At 40.6% G+C, this 13,797-nt stretch overlaps 2 protein-coding genes across 2 annotated transcripts in view; both read right to left on the bottom strand.

Moving 5' to 3' along the window:
- Positions 1 to 13,797, bottom strand: part of DDX42 (DEAD-box helicase 42) — a gene marked incomplete at its 3' end in the record, with an annotated part of 53,921 nt that overhangs the window by 25,168 nt on the left and 14,956 nt on the right. Inside the window, exon 3 of the mRNA XM_080714102.1 lies at positions 6,917 to 7,067. Within this exon, the coding sequence (XP_080570228.1) occupies positions 6,917 to 7,067 (151 nt within the window). The remainder of the gene's footprint in view (positions 1 to 6,916; positions 7,068 to 13,797) is intronic.
- LOC308275006 (PCNA-associated factor-like) lies at positions 9,488 to 11,816 on the bottom strand (the record flags this gene model as incomplete). Its single annotated transcript, XM_080713017.1, is given in 4 exon segments — positions 9,488 to 9,495; positions 9,759 to 10,064; positions 10,067 to 10,112; positions 11,682 to 11,816. Coding segments are annotated over 4 exon segments (495 nt in total).

The raw sequence follows: 13,797 nt of genomic DNA, 5'->3' as shown, positions 1-13,797 counted from the left end.
CATTTGATTATGGTACTGGGGATTTAACCTAGGAGTATTCTACCTCTGAGCTACATCCTTAGTCCTATTCTATTTTTTATTTTGAAACAGCGTCTAAGTTGCTGAGAGTCTCTCTAAGTGGCGAAGGCTGGCTTCTAACCTGCTATCCTTCTATCTCAGCTTCCCAAGTACTGGGAATATGGGTATGTACCACCCCAACCCCCAAAGAAGGATTATTTTAAAAAGAACCATTACAAAGAGACAGCGTACTTCAAGGGAGTGGGCTGCCAGATACAAGATATACATAGGACTATAACATATTTTTTAAGCCTACATAACATCTTTCTTCTTAGAACACTTACAATAAACCAACCTATGTGCAGTGGCACACGACTGTAATCCTTGTAATTGGGAGGCTAAAATAGGAGAACTTCAGATTCACAGTCAACTTCAGCAATTTAGCGAGGCCCTTCACAACTCAAAGAGACCCTATTTCAAAAATAAATAAGGGTTAGGGGTGTAGCTCAGAGGCAGAACACTCCTGGGTTCCAGTAAAATACCACACATGCATACACATGCATGCACAGACATACAGCATATGTATGTCAAGAACTAGAAAAACTTATACTTTTAAAAAAGCTAACATCTCAGATCAAAATTAATGCAAACACGTAGGCACCAACAAGATCATACAACTTCTGATTTCTCTGTCCTAACATAAGCAAAATCCTCTTGAAACCATACACTAAAAAGACTCCCAGAGGAATGATACTGTACCAAAAAAGACTTAACTTCCAACAACTTCAACTATTTTAATGCCAACCAAGAAGCTGGGCATGGTGGAACATACTTGTAATCCCAGCATTTGGGAGGCTGAGACAGGAGGATCACAGTTCCCAGACAGCCTCAGCTACTTAGGCCTTTGCAACTCAGTGAGACTCTGTTTCAAAATAAAGAATAAAGCCGGGTGTGGTGGCGCATGCTTGTAATCCCAACATTCGGGAGACTGAGACTGGAGGATCGTGGTTCGCGGACAGCCTCAGCTACTTAGTGAGGCCCTCTGCAACTCAGTGAGACCCAGTTTCAAAATAAAGAATAAAAATTAGGACAGGAGGTGTAGCTCGGAGGTTGAATTCTCCTGGGTTCCAAACCCAGACCTGGAAAAAAAAAAAAAAAAAAAAAAAAAAAAGCCAACCAAGAGAATCTGGGACATTCTTGGATACACTTATTCAAAAAGAACTATGTCAATTTCTACTACTATGAATTAAACCTGAAAAAAAAAATTGGGGGTGGGGGCACTGGGGATTGAACTCTGGGGTATTCTACCACTGTGTCACTATTTTGAAACAGGGTTTCACTAAGTTGCAGAGTCTAGGTAAGTTGCTGAGCCTCCTGTCTCAGCTTCCAAAGCACTGGGATTAAAACTATGCATCTTCACACCTTGCTTACATCTTAATTTTAACCTAGAAAATCAAGAGCTGACTTTTCTTCTCATTTATCACTAGGGATTTCAAGAAATAATGTAATAAGTTTTATGGGAAACATAACCCTTTGGGAAATGCCTGTATCACAAGAAAATTTAGAAAACACCATTTGTATAAAAAATCTCAAATAGAGCAAATCATTTATTGCCTTTATCTTCAGAGTGAATCATTTAACATATTCACTAAAGATTATGTTGCAAAGCACATGTATGTACTGAATAATTTTTTTTTTTTTTTTTTTTTTTTTGTGTGTGTGTGTGTGTGGTACTGGGGTTCCTGGAAGCCCTTCTATCTCTGGGCTACACTCCCAGACCTATTTTACATTTTTAAATTTGGAAACATGGTCTCTTAAAGTCAGCGCGGCTGTCTTAGAACCTGCACGATCCTCCTGTCTCCACCTCCCAAGCACGGGGATTACAAGTGTGTGCCACCACACCCGGCATCTGTACGGAATAATTTTGATAAGGGTTTGGCAAGTACACTGAATACTTTGTTAAGTTGCAGAAATACATCATTCTAGGACTCAGCTACAGAATGACATAGAATAAAGAATATGGGCACCAGGCATGGTAGCAGATGCCTGTAATCCCAGTACTTGGGAGGCAGAAACAGAAGAATCACCAGCCTCAGTAACTTAGCAAGAACCTACTTGAAAATAATAAACAAAATAGGGCTGGGAGTGCAAGCTTGGAGGTAGAATGACCTTAGATTTGATCCCTAGTACCACAAAAACAAAACAAAACAAAGAATATGGGGACTGAGATGGGTGTAGTGGTACATGCCTGTAATTCTAGTACTTGGGAGGCTGAGACAGGATTGTAGGTTTGAGGCCAGTCTCAGAAAGTTAACAAGAGCATGTTCAAAAATAAAAAATAAAAAGGACTAGGGGTGAGCTGGGCGTGGTGACGCACACTTATAATCCCAGGATTTGGGAGAGAATCACAGGTTCGCGGCCCGCCTCAGCTACTTAGTGAGGCCCTTTGCAACTCAGTGAGACCCTGTTTCAAAATAAAGAATAAAAAATAGGGCTGGGGTATAGCTTGAAAGTAGAATGCCTCCAAGTTCCATCCTCAGTACCTCAAAAAAGGGGGTAGGCTGGGAGTTGGCCCGGCATGGTGATACTGTGAGATACACCTCCAGCCTTAGTATTATTATTATTATTTTTTGAAACAGGGTTTTAAGTTGTGGAGGGCCTAAGATGCTTAGACTGGGATTACAAAATTCATCACTATGCCTGGCTTACCCCCACCCTGTTTTATTTTTTACTTTCAAACAGGGTTTCACTAACTAGGCAGACTTTGAACCTGATATTCTCCTATCTCAGCCTGTAAGAACTGAGAAAGTTGTATTCTTTTTTTATTTTGGTGGTACTGGGGTTCCTGGAAGCCCTTCTACCTCCGGGCTACACTCCCAGACCTATTTTTATATTTTTATTTGGAAAGAGGGTCTCTTAAGCCAGCGCGGCTGGCTTCAAACCAGCACGATCCTCCTGTCTCCACTTCCCAAGCGCGGGGATTACAAGCGTGCGCCACCACGCCCGGCATAAAAGTTGTATTCTTTTGCCACAAAAACATATTTTGTTCGTACTTCATTAAGAAAGCATGATCTTCTAAAGAAGCATGCAAACTCTCTTGTATTACCGAGTCATTTATTTTCTGGAATCTGACAGGACTTGTGAGTTCAGTAAAATGCTTCCCCACCAAAAGAAAAATTACAAAGCAAATATTACAACAGAATTTTCATCAGTGGCCTCAGTGTTAACAATAGAAGCTGCTATGACCAAGAATATGTATGCCTTGTCTAAAGCAGACAGCCACATCCTCAGTAGTAGCTAGGTTTTACCCCATAAGAACGCAAGCTTAGTATTACCAGATATTCCACTTTCCAGATCTGAATTTTCACACAAAATTCCCTGATTTTTTTTTTTGGGGGGGGGGGAATCTGGGGATGGAACTCAGGGGCATTTGATCTGAGCCACACCCCTTGCCCTATTTTTTTTTATTCTTTATTTTGAAACTGGGTCTCACTGAGTTGCAAAGGGCCTCACTAAGTAGCTGAGGCTGTCTGCAAACCGCTATCCTCTGGCCTCAGCCTCCCAAATGCTGGGATTACAAACATGCACCACCACGCCCAGCTAAAATTCCCTGATTTTAAAAATGTTGGCTCGCTGGGCGTGGTGGCGCACGCTTGTAATTCCCGCGCTTAAGAGACCCTGTTTCCAAATAAAAAGAATAAAATAGGTCTGGGAATGCAGCCCAAAGGTAGAAGGGCTTCCAGGAACCCCAGTACCACACACACACACACACACACAAAAAGTTGGCTCATAGTTTTATTTTTTTATTTTATTTTTTGGTGGGACAGGGGTTCCTGGAAGCCCTTCTACGTCCTGGCTACACTCCCAGACTTATTTTTTATATTTTTATTTGGAAACAAGGTCTCTTAAGCCAGTGCGGCTGGCTTCGAACCTACGCGATCCTCCTGTCTCCGTCTCCCAAGCGCGGGGATTACAAGCGTGCACCACCTGCCCGGCTGGCTCATATTTTTAAAAAGCAGTATCTAGGCCAAACAGGCACATATCCACCTTTGAATTTCTTACCTCCTTTCTTTGTTGTTGTTGTTGTTTTTTGTGGGTCTGGGGATGGAACCCAGGGGCATTCGACCTCCGAGCTACACCCCCTGCCCTATTTTTTATTCTTTATTTTGAAGCCAGGTCTCACTGAGTTGCAGAGGGCCTCACTAAGTAGCTGAGGCTGCCCGCGAACTGCGATCCTCCAGTCTCAGCCTCCCGAATGCTGGGATTACAAGCGTGCGCCACCACGCCCAGCTTTACCTCTTTTTTTAGAGATGAATTCTGACAAGTAACTAAACAATCAGGAAGAATGTTATTTCACAGATGAAGTGACAGCGTGGTGTGTGTGTGTGTGTGTGTGTGTGTGTACGCGAAATTGAAATGGGAATTTAGACTGAGCTATACTTTCATCATTCCTGTTAAAAAAAATTTTTTTTTAAATTTGGAAACAGTCTATATTGCTGAGATAGGCCTCAAATCTACAATACTGCTTGTACTGAGATCCTGTTTGAAAATAAAAAATAGCCGGGTGTGGTGGCACACACTTGTAATGTCAGTACTTGGGAGGCCAAGACAGGAGAATCACAGGTTCAAAGCCAGCCTGGGCAACTTAATGAGGCTCTCAGTAACCTAGTGAGACCTTGTTTCCAAATAAGAAATAAAATTCAGCTAGGGGTGTAGCTTGGAGATAGAATGCCTTTGAATTCAATTCCCTGCACCATTAAAAAAGAAAAAAGAAAAGAAAAAAGCTCAGTGGTAGAGGTAGAGTTGTCCAGGGTTCAATCTCCAGTACTGGGGTGGGAGTAGGGGACAGAGTGAATTATCTTAGAGCCCAGTTTTTATATTTATATATACATTTTTTAAAGACCCATGCTCCCATGCTTATTCTAAAGATTAAATAAAGTCAAGAATAAGCTTGATAACCTGCTAAATAAGAGGCAAAGATATTATATAATGCAAAGTTTTAAGCCAAGGTGACAAACTGTGTGACTACTGATGCCAATAAAAGAAGACAAGAGAATGACCTAAGGAAGAAAGATGATGATTTGGGCTTAAGGTTCTGTTGGGACACACTCATGTAAAAATGATAAGTAGGCTTCCTAAAAACCAGGGCCAAAACCAAAGAGAACAAAGCTTGGGACTAAAGACATGAATTATGCACAGAGAAGTTAAATTTTGTAAATGGAAAAGGTAACTAAGAAATGCATAAAGAGTAAAGATAGTATATTAAGCCAGATATGGTGATGCACACCTATAATCCCAGCTACTGGGGAGGCTTGGGCAGTTACATGTAGAATCCAGGTCTGGTCTGGGAAATGTAGTGATATCCTATCCTAAAATAAAATAAAAAGGGATAGAGGTATAGCTCAGTGGTAGGGAGCTTACCTAGCATATGCTAAGACCTGGGTTCAATCCTTACTATTGGGGGGAGGATAGTAAATCAGAGTATTGCAAAATGACTTCTATATTTTAGGAACTGAAGAAAATCAGTCAGGTGGATATTTAATGATTTTGTTGTAGTACAAGATGATTAAAACAGTTATGTTTAAGAAATTTCTTATACAGAAATACTGACAGATGAATTTTATGTCCGGGACTTATTATTTATTATTTTTTGTGATACTGGGAATAGAACTCGGGGGCATACTACCTCTGAGCTACATCCCAAAACTTTTTATTTTTATTTACTTTTTGATACAGGAGGCTGAATGCAGAGGCAGTGTACCTCTAAGTTACACTCCCAGCCCTATTTTATTATTTTTACTTTGAAACAGTCTCACTAAATTGCTAAGGCTGGTCTCAAACCTATAATCCCATTTCAGCCTCCCAAGTACTGGGATCACAGGTGTGCGCTACCATGCCCTGCTCTTTTTATTTATTTTGTTTTGAAACAGTCAAGACAAAGTAGAGAACAAAATTCTTAAAAACAAAACAAAATCAAACCTAAAAATTCTTTTTTTCTTGGTGGTACTGGGGACTGATCCCAGGGCACTCTAAGAGTGAGCTATACCCATATTCCCCACCATGTCTGTCTGTCTGTCTGTCTGTCTGTCTGTCTCTCTTTTTTGGTACTGAGGATAAAACTCCAGGCTGTTCTACTTCTGAGACATACCCCAAACCTAGTTTTTATTTTGAAATGGGGTCTTGCTAAGCTGCTGAAGCTGGCCTTGAACCTGTGATTCTCCTGGTTCTGCCTTCCAAATAGAGAGCTAACAAGAGTGTTCCACCACACCTGGTCTCAGCTCTAATTGCTCAGACTGTTGGGCGTGGTGATGCACAATTCCAGTATTTGGGAGGCGGAGACAGGAAGATTGCAGGTTCAAGGAGAGCTTCAGCAAGTAGTTAGACACTCAACAACTTAGCAAGACCAATTCAAAATAACAACAAAATAGAGCTGAGGTGTAGCTTTTGAGGTAGACTTTCCCTGGGTTCAACTCCAGTGCTACAAAAAATTAAAATAAAAAATAAAATTAAATGCCCAGGCTGGCTTTGAATCTGTCACCCTTTTCAGCCACTAGAATAGAATAGTCTAGTTGGAAATAGTTGATAATAGTCACGTGCTACCACTTCTTGCTAATTGCTATATACTTTTTTTTTTTTGGTGGTACTAGGGGTGGAACCCAGAGGCTTTCTACCTCCGGGCTATACTTCCAGACCTATTTTATATTTTTTTTTAATTTGGAAAGAGGGTCTAAGTTGCTGAGAACCTCACTAAGTAGCTGAGGCTGTGCGATTCTCTTAAGTAGATCCTCCTAAGATCCTCCTAAGTAGCTTTGAACCTGTGTGATCCTCCTGTCTCAGTCTCCTAAGCACGGGGATTACAAGCGTGTGCCACTAAGCCCGGCTACTACATACTTTAATGAGACAAAGAATTAATACTTGCCTCCACTTCAGCCATGAATGCCTCCAAGGGATCATCATCGCTGTCAGAATCTGCTTGCTTGGAATGAAATTGTTGGCGGGTAGGTGAGTTTTCCGCAGGAATGTAAGGTAAATCAACATTGCTAGAGTCTTCTTCCTCATCTTCAAAATACCTGAAAATTAAAATACAGATTGGTAACGTGAATATTTTAGTCTGGGCCAGAAAATCTACCATTTAACAGAAACTTTTCTTATGGTATAGATACGTATTTATTTTGTTGTGAAAAAAGTATTCATTTATTTAAAATATCAGAAAAATATGCCTGTTTAAACATGGTTAATTTAGAACACTAACAGCCTGTTCATAAGCCAAAAGTATGGTAAGAAAGCAAGAATATCAGTTAACAAGTAGCATTATACCCACTTCTTCAATTTACCACTGGATATACTGAGAAATGTACTGGAAGCTCTAACCCTCCAGACAATTGATTTGTGGCATGATTTGCCTATCATGTTTCCTTGATTTATATCGTTAAAAGCACAGGCCCAGCCAGGTATGTTGGCGCACGCTTGTAATCCCTGAACTTGGGAGGCTGAGACAGGATTGCACAGGTTCGAAGCCAGCCTCAGCTACTTAGTGAGGCTCCCAGCAACTTAGTGAGACCCTGTTTCCAGATAAAGTATAAATAAGTCTGGGAGTATAGCCCGGAGGTATAAAGCCTCTGGGTTCCACCCCTACTACCACCAAATAAATAAATAAGCATATGACCAAAGGGTAGTATTTTATCATACTAAATCAAATGTGTGTCTAAATCAATACATACTAAATCAAGGGAAATCCCCCCCCCCTTTTATTTTTGGTGGAACTGGGGTTCCTGGAAAACCTTCTACCTCTGGGCTACACTCCCAGACCTATTTTATGGTTTTTGTTTTTTTTTTTTTAATTTTGGAAACAAGCCGGGCGTGGTGGCTCATGCTTGTAATCCCCGCGCTTGGGAGGCTGAGACAGGAGGATCGCACAGGTTCGAAGCCAGCCTCAGCTACTTAGTGAGGTTCTCAGCAACTTAGTGAGACCCTGTTTCCAAATAAAATATAAAAAAAGGTCTGGGAGTATAGCGCAGAGGTAGAAAGCCTCTGGGTTCCACCCCCCAAAAAAAATTGGAAACAGGATCACAAACAGGTTTACAAGCGTGTGCCATCACCCCTGGCAATTCTTCCCTTTTAATGTGCATAAAGCCTTTTTTTTTTTTTATTCTTTTTTAAGTATGCTTTCATTGGTGCGTTTTAGTCTCACATTATAATGTAAATCATGCACACAGCACTTGGTGAGCCCCGGATTCTAACTTTTTGTTGTTGTTTTGGTTAGCAACCTTTTAAACCCTTAATACCAAATTGTCCTTAACATTTCCACATTACATATTTATTCTCTTTTCTGAAAAAGTACAGATTAAAATTAATTCTGAATTTTTCAATGTGCAAAACTCTCTTTTTTTTGCAGTACTGGGGATGGAAACCAGGGGCATTTTACCTCTGAGCTACACTCCCAGCCCGATTTTTTATTCTTTATTTTGAAACTGGGTCTCACTGAGTTGCAAAGGGCCTCACTAAATAGCTGAGGTTGTCCACCAACCGTAATCCTCCAATCTCAGCCTCCCAAATGCTAGGATTACAAGCGTGTGCTACCACGCCCGGCTTTCTCAGGTTTTTTTTTTTTTTTTTTTTTTTTTTTTTTTTTTTTGGTGGTACTGGGGTTCCTGGAAGCCCTTCTACCTCTGGGCTACACTCCCAGACCTATTTTTACATTTTTATTTGGAAACAGGGTCTCCTAAGCCAGCGCACACGGCTGACTTCGAACCTGCGCGATCCTCCTGTCTCTGCCTCCCAAGCGCGGGGATTACAAGTGTGCGCCACCACGCCCGGCTTCTCAGTTTTTTTTTTTTTTAAAGCAAATAAAGGTATGGCACCATTCCAGTAAGTAAATGCCAATAAAAAGAAAAATAGGGCTGAGGTACATGTAGCTTGGAGGTAGAATGCCTCTGGGTTCCATCCCCAGCACTACAAAAACAAACAAAAAAAGACATCAGTATAAAATCTAAGCAAATCCCAAATACAGCACATTAGTAATTTAGAATATTGTGTGATGATTTGATTTTTAGCAAGAACCAGGTTAATAACAGGTAAATGAAACTGCGTACTATATTACATTATATATATATATATATATATATATATATATATTTTTTTTTTTTTTTTTTTTTTTTTTTTGCCGGTTGGGGATGGAACCCAGGGGCATTCAACTCCAGAACTATACCCCTGCCCTATGCTGTATTCTTTATTTTGAAACAAGGTCTCACTAAGTAGCTAAGGCTGTCCACAAACTGATCCTTTGGCATCAGACTGCCGAATGCTGGGATTACAAAACTGCACCACTACGCCCAGCTTACATTGTATCAAGCTAGATAACCATAAGTTTACAAATTCTCCAACTTCATAATTACTTGGTTTTGAACAACTACATTTTAGCCTCATTTTTTAAATTAAATGCCTATTCAACAAAGTTGATTGAATAAACACATTTATGTAAATTTATATCCTAGAATCCTATAGTAAACAGGAGACATTATTCAAAGATGAATAAGAGCCAGGCGTGGTGGCGCAGGGCTCTTGTAATCCCCGGGGTTGGGAGGCTGAGACTGGAGGAATGCAAGGTTTGAAGCCAGCCTTAGTTACTTAGTGAGTGAGGATCTCAGCAACTTAGTGAGACCCTGTTTCCAAAGTATAAACTAGGTCTGGGAGTATAGCCCAGAGGAAGAAAGCCTCTGAGTAAGATAGCCTCGGAGTTCCACCCCCAGTACCACCACCACCAAAGGGGGGAAAAAAATGAATAAGAAAGTTCTGTTGTTTTTCATCATTTGTGTCAGGTTGCAAAGGACATACTCTTCTCTTTGCTTTTCCTAAACCACTGCTTCCTGCCTCTTCTGAAATCTGATTCTCTTTATCAGTATCTTTATGGGATAGCCTAAAGAATTCTCTAATTCCTTTTAACCACTTGGGAGTTGGGCATACAAAAACTGGATTCCCTCCTGCATACTTATTCTCAGCTTTCCTTGACGAAATTGGTGAAGAATTAGTGGCAGAGGAAGAGGAACCAAAGACCTTCCTGGGGCTCAAGAAAATACCACTTTTCTGCAGGTGCCTGAGACACTGTCTGCTTTAGTCTACACCACGTTGTTCCAGGAGGAGAAAAGAAAAGACTCTGACTCCCCAGCAGAAACTGTATCTAGAACAAGGACCCCTAAACATATTTCTTAATTGTTGGAATATTATAACCCTATCTTACTAATAAGAGATTGTTCCTATACACATTAGAAAACTTCAAGGCTCTGGCTAAACATCCCCAAGACTCTGGCTACATGCAAAACTTCTAATATTGCAAGAAAACAGTTACAGCCGATTCTACATTTCTATTTTTTCTCTCTCTCTCTCTCTGTGTGTGTGTGTGTGTGTGTGTGTGTGTGTGTGTGTGTGTTACTGGATTGAACCCAAGGACATTTTACCTCTGAACCAGGGCTTCATTCAGCCCTATTAAATGTTTATTTGGAAACAGGATCTTGCTAAGTTGCTGAGAGCCTTGCTAAATTAGCAGAGACCAGTTTTGAACCTATGGTCCTCTTGTCTCAGCCTCCCAAGTACTGGGATAACAGGTGTGTGCCACTGCACCCACCTCAGATTCTCTATTTTAACAATGTCTGTTCAAATCACATTCCCAGCCGGGCATGGTGGTGCACGCTTGTAATCCCAGCATTCGGGAGGCTGAGACCTGAGGATAGCAGTTCGCGGACAGCCTCAGCTGCTTAGTGAGACCCTCTGCAACTTAGTGAGACCCTGTTTCAAAATAAAGAATAAAAAATAGGGCAGGGGGTGTAGCTCAAAGGTCGAATGCTCCTAAGTTCCATTCTCAGACCCGCCAAAAAAAAACAAAAACAAAAACAAACAAAAAAAAAAACACCTCATTCCCAATTTTATTCAAAGGCAAGATTTTTCAGTACACACTCAGTATTTTATTGTTAGAAAAGAAGTAGAAAATATTAAAGTGTTATATGCTATGGGAAAATAAAACTTTTGTAAGAAATATTGAAAACCAGCCAGGCGTGGTGGCGCACGCTTGTAATCCCCGAGCTTGGGAGGCAGAGACAGGAGGATCGCGCAGGTTCGAAGCCAGCCGCGCGCGCTGGCTTAGGAGACCCTGTTTCAAAATAAAAATGTTAAAATAGGTCTGGGAGTGTAGCCCGGAGGTAGAAGGGCTTCCAGGAACCCCAGTACCACCAAAAAAAAAAAAAAAAAAAAAATTGAAAACTTAGTTTATTCTCTAATTTTTAAAAAATTAAAGACATTTTCATAAGACTTTCTTCAGAAGTTCTGGGCTATTTTGAGGACCAACAGAAAATTTCTAGAGTTAAAAATAATCATTAAATCTATAATCATTTACCACTCTACTTAAATGTTCAAAGGGGACATCACTTTTTCTACAAAATACTGCAGAAAAAAAGTCAATATGGCTCTTGATAAACTATAAAGTAAAACAGAACATTGTTCAGACCTTACCTCAATATTTTAACAAACAGTAATATAGCCAAATATTAGTTTAAGTCCCTGCTACTTAAAAATTTAAAGAACTAAGTCTTCATAGAAATTATGTTGAAAGCTGTAACAACTGTGAAGCTATACACATGTGTATGTATATATATATATATATATATAAATATGCATTAACATATTAATAATACTTGTATTAATATAGTTATGCATTTTATAACATTTGGGTCAATGACAGATATCAAAGAGTTGATGGTGGTCCCATAAATTATGAGTTGAAATTTTCCATCATCTAATAGCACTGTAGCATAATGACACTGTAGCATAATACATTACTCATGTGTCTGTGGTGATGTGGTATAAAAAAAACCTACTATGTGAGCGTGGTGGCACACACTTGTAATCCCAGCATTCGGGAGGCTGAGACTGGAGGATCATGGTTCGCAGACAGCCTCAGCTACTTAATGAGGCCCTCTGCAACTCAGTGAGACCCGGTTTCAAAATAAAAAATAAAAAAATAGGGCAGGGGGTGTAGCTCGAAGGTTGAATGCCCCTGGGTTCCACCCCCAGACCCCCCCCACACACACACACAAAAAAACCCCTACTATGTTCAGAATAGTATAATAAGTATGACACATACAACTATGTATAGTTATGTGAAACTTGGTAGTGATAAAGGTTTATTATTTACTGTATTATATTGTTTATCATTATTTTAGAGTATAATTCTACTTATTTAAAAAAAGGTAATGGTCAAAGCCCCAGATATGGTGACACACACCAGTAATCCCAGTACTTGGGAGGCTGAGACAGGAGGATCATGACAGCCTCAGCTTAGTGAGGGCCTCCACAACTTACTGAGACCCTGTTTCAAAATAAAGAATAAAAGTACGACTTGAGATGTAGCTCAGAGATAAAATGCCCCTGGTTAAATCCCCAGTTTAAAACAGCAACAACACACAAACACATACACACACACAAAATTATAGCCCATGATGAGTCAGGAGACTCACAGGAGGACTGCAGGTTCAAGGACATCATGACACTCAGAGCAAGATATGTTCCAAAATAAAAAATAAAATAGAGTGGATGTGGTAGCACATGCTTATAACTCCAGTTACTTGGGCAGGAGGATCATAGCCTCAGCAATTTAGAGAAGCCCTCTACAACTTAGTGAGACCTTGTTACAAAACAAAATAAGTGGGGGAGGTACTTAGGAGGCTGAGACAGAGGATCGCAGGTTCAAAGCCAGCCTTGGCAATGAAGCAAGGCTCTCAGAATCCTAGTGAGATTCTGTTTCCAAATAAATAAAAAAATGGGGCTGGGGACATAGCTTGGAGATATAATGCCTCTAGATTCAATCCCCAGTACAAAAAAAACAAAAAACAAAAAACAAAAAAAACCCGAATAAAATAGGACTGGGGCCAGGCAGGTATAGTGGTGCACATTTGTAATCCCAGCATTTGTGAGGCTGAGACAGGAAGGATCACGGTTTGAGGCCAGCCTCAGCTACTACTTAGGCCCTTTGCAACTCAGTGAGATCCTGTTTCAAAATAAAGAATAAAAAACAGGGCCGGGGTGTAGCTTGGAGGTAGAATGCCTCTGGGTTCCACCCCCAGTACTGGGAAAAAAAAAAAAAAAAAAGGACGGGGCTGGGGGTGTAGTTCAGAGGCAGAATGCCCCTCAGTTCAAGCACACACACACACACACACACGCACTGGGATGCAACTTAGACAGTGTACCTAGCATGTGTGAAACCCTGTGTTTAATCCCCAGTACTGCAAAACAAAAAACCCACAAAATAAAAATAAAGCAGTGTTACAACCAGGTTAGAAATAATTGCAATATTTCTTTATATTCAACCAAGAGAAATTATCTACAGAAATTGGAACTCAATCCCAGATTTTATTTAATTAATTAATTTATTTTTGTGTGCCTGGGGATGGAACCCAGTGGCATTTGACCTCCGAGCCACACCTCCTACCTGTTTTTTTTTTTTTTGCGGGTCTGGGGATGGAACCCAGGGGCATTTGACCTCCAAGATACACCCCTTGCCCTATTTTTTATTCTTTATTTTGAAACCAGGTCTCACTGAGTTGCAGAGGGCCTCACTAAATAGCTGAGGCTGTCCACGAACCGTGATCCTCCAGGTCTCAGCCTCCCGAGTGCTGGGATTGTAAGCGTGAGCCACCACGCCCGGCTTGTTCTTTATTTTTGAAATAGAGTCTCAATAAATTGCGGAGGAGCTCAGGTCTCAGCCTCCCAAATGCTGGGATTATAAACGTGAGCCACCACGCCCGGCTTCAA

Source organism: Muscardinus avellanarius (assembly GCF_963383645.1).
Source record: "Muscardinus avellanarius genome assembly, chromosome: 16".
NCBI classification, from domain to species: Eukaryota; Metazoa; Chordata; class Mammalia; order Rodentia; family Gliridae; genus Muscardinus; species Muscardinus avellanarius.
This window is presented reverse-complemented; position numbering and strand designations above follow the sequence as displayed.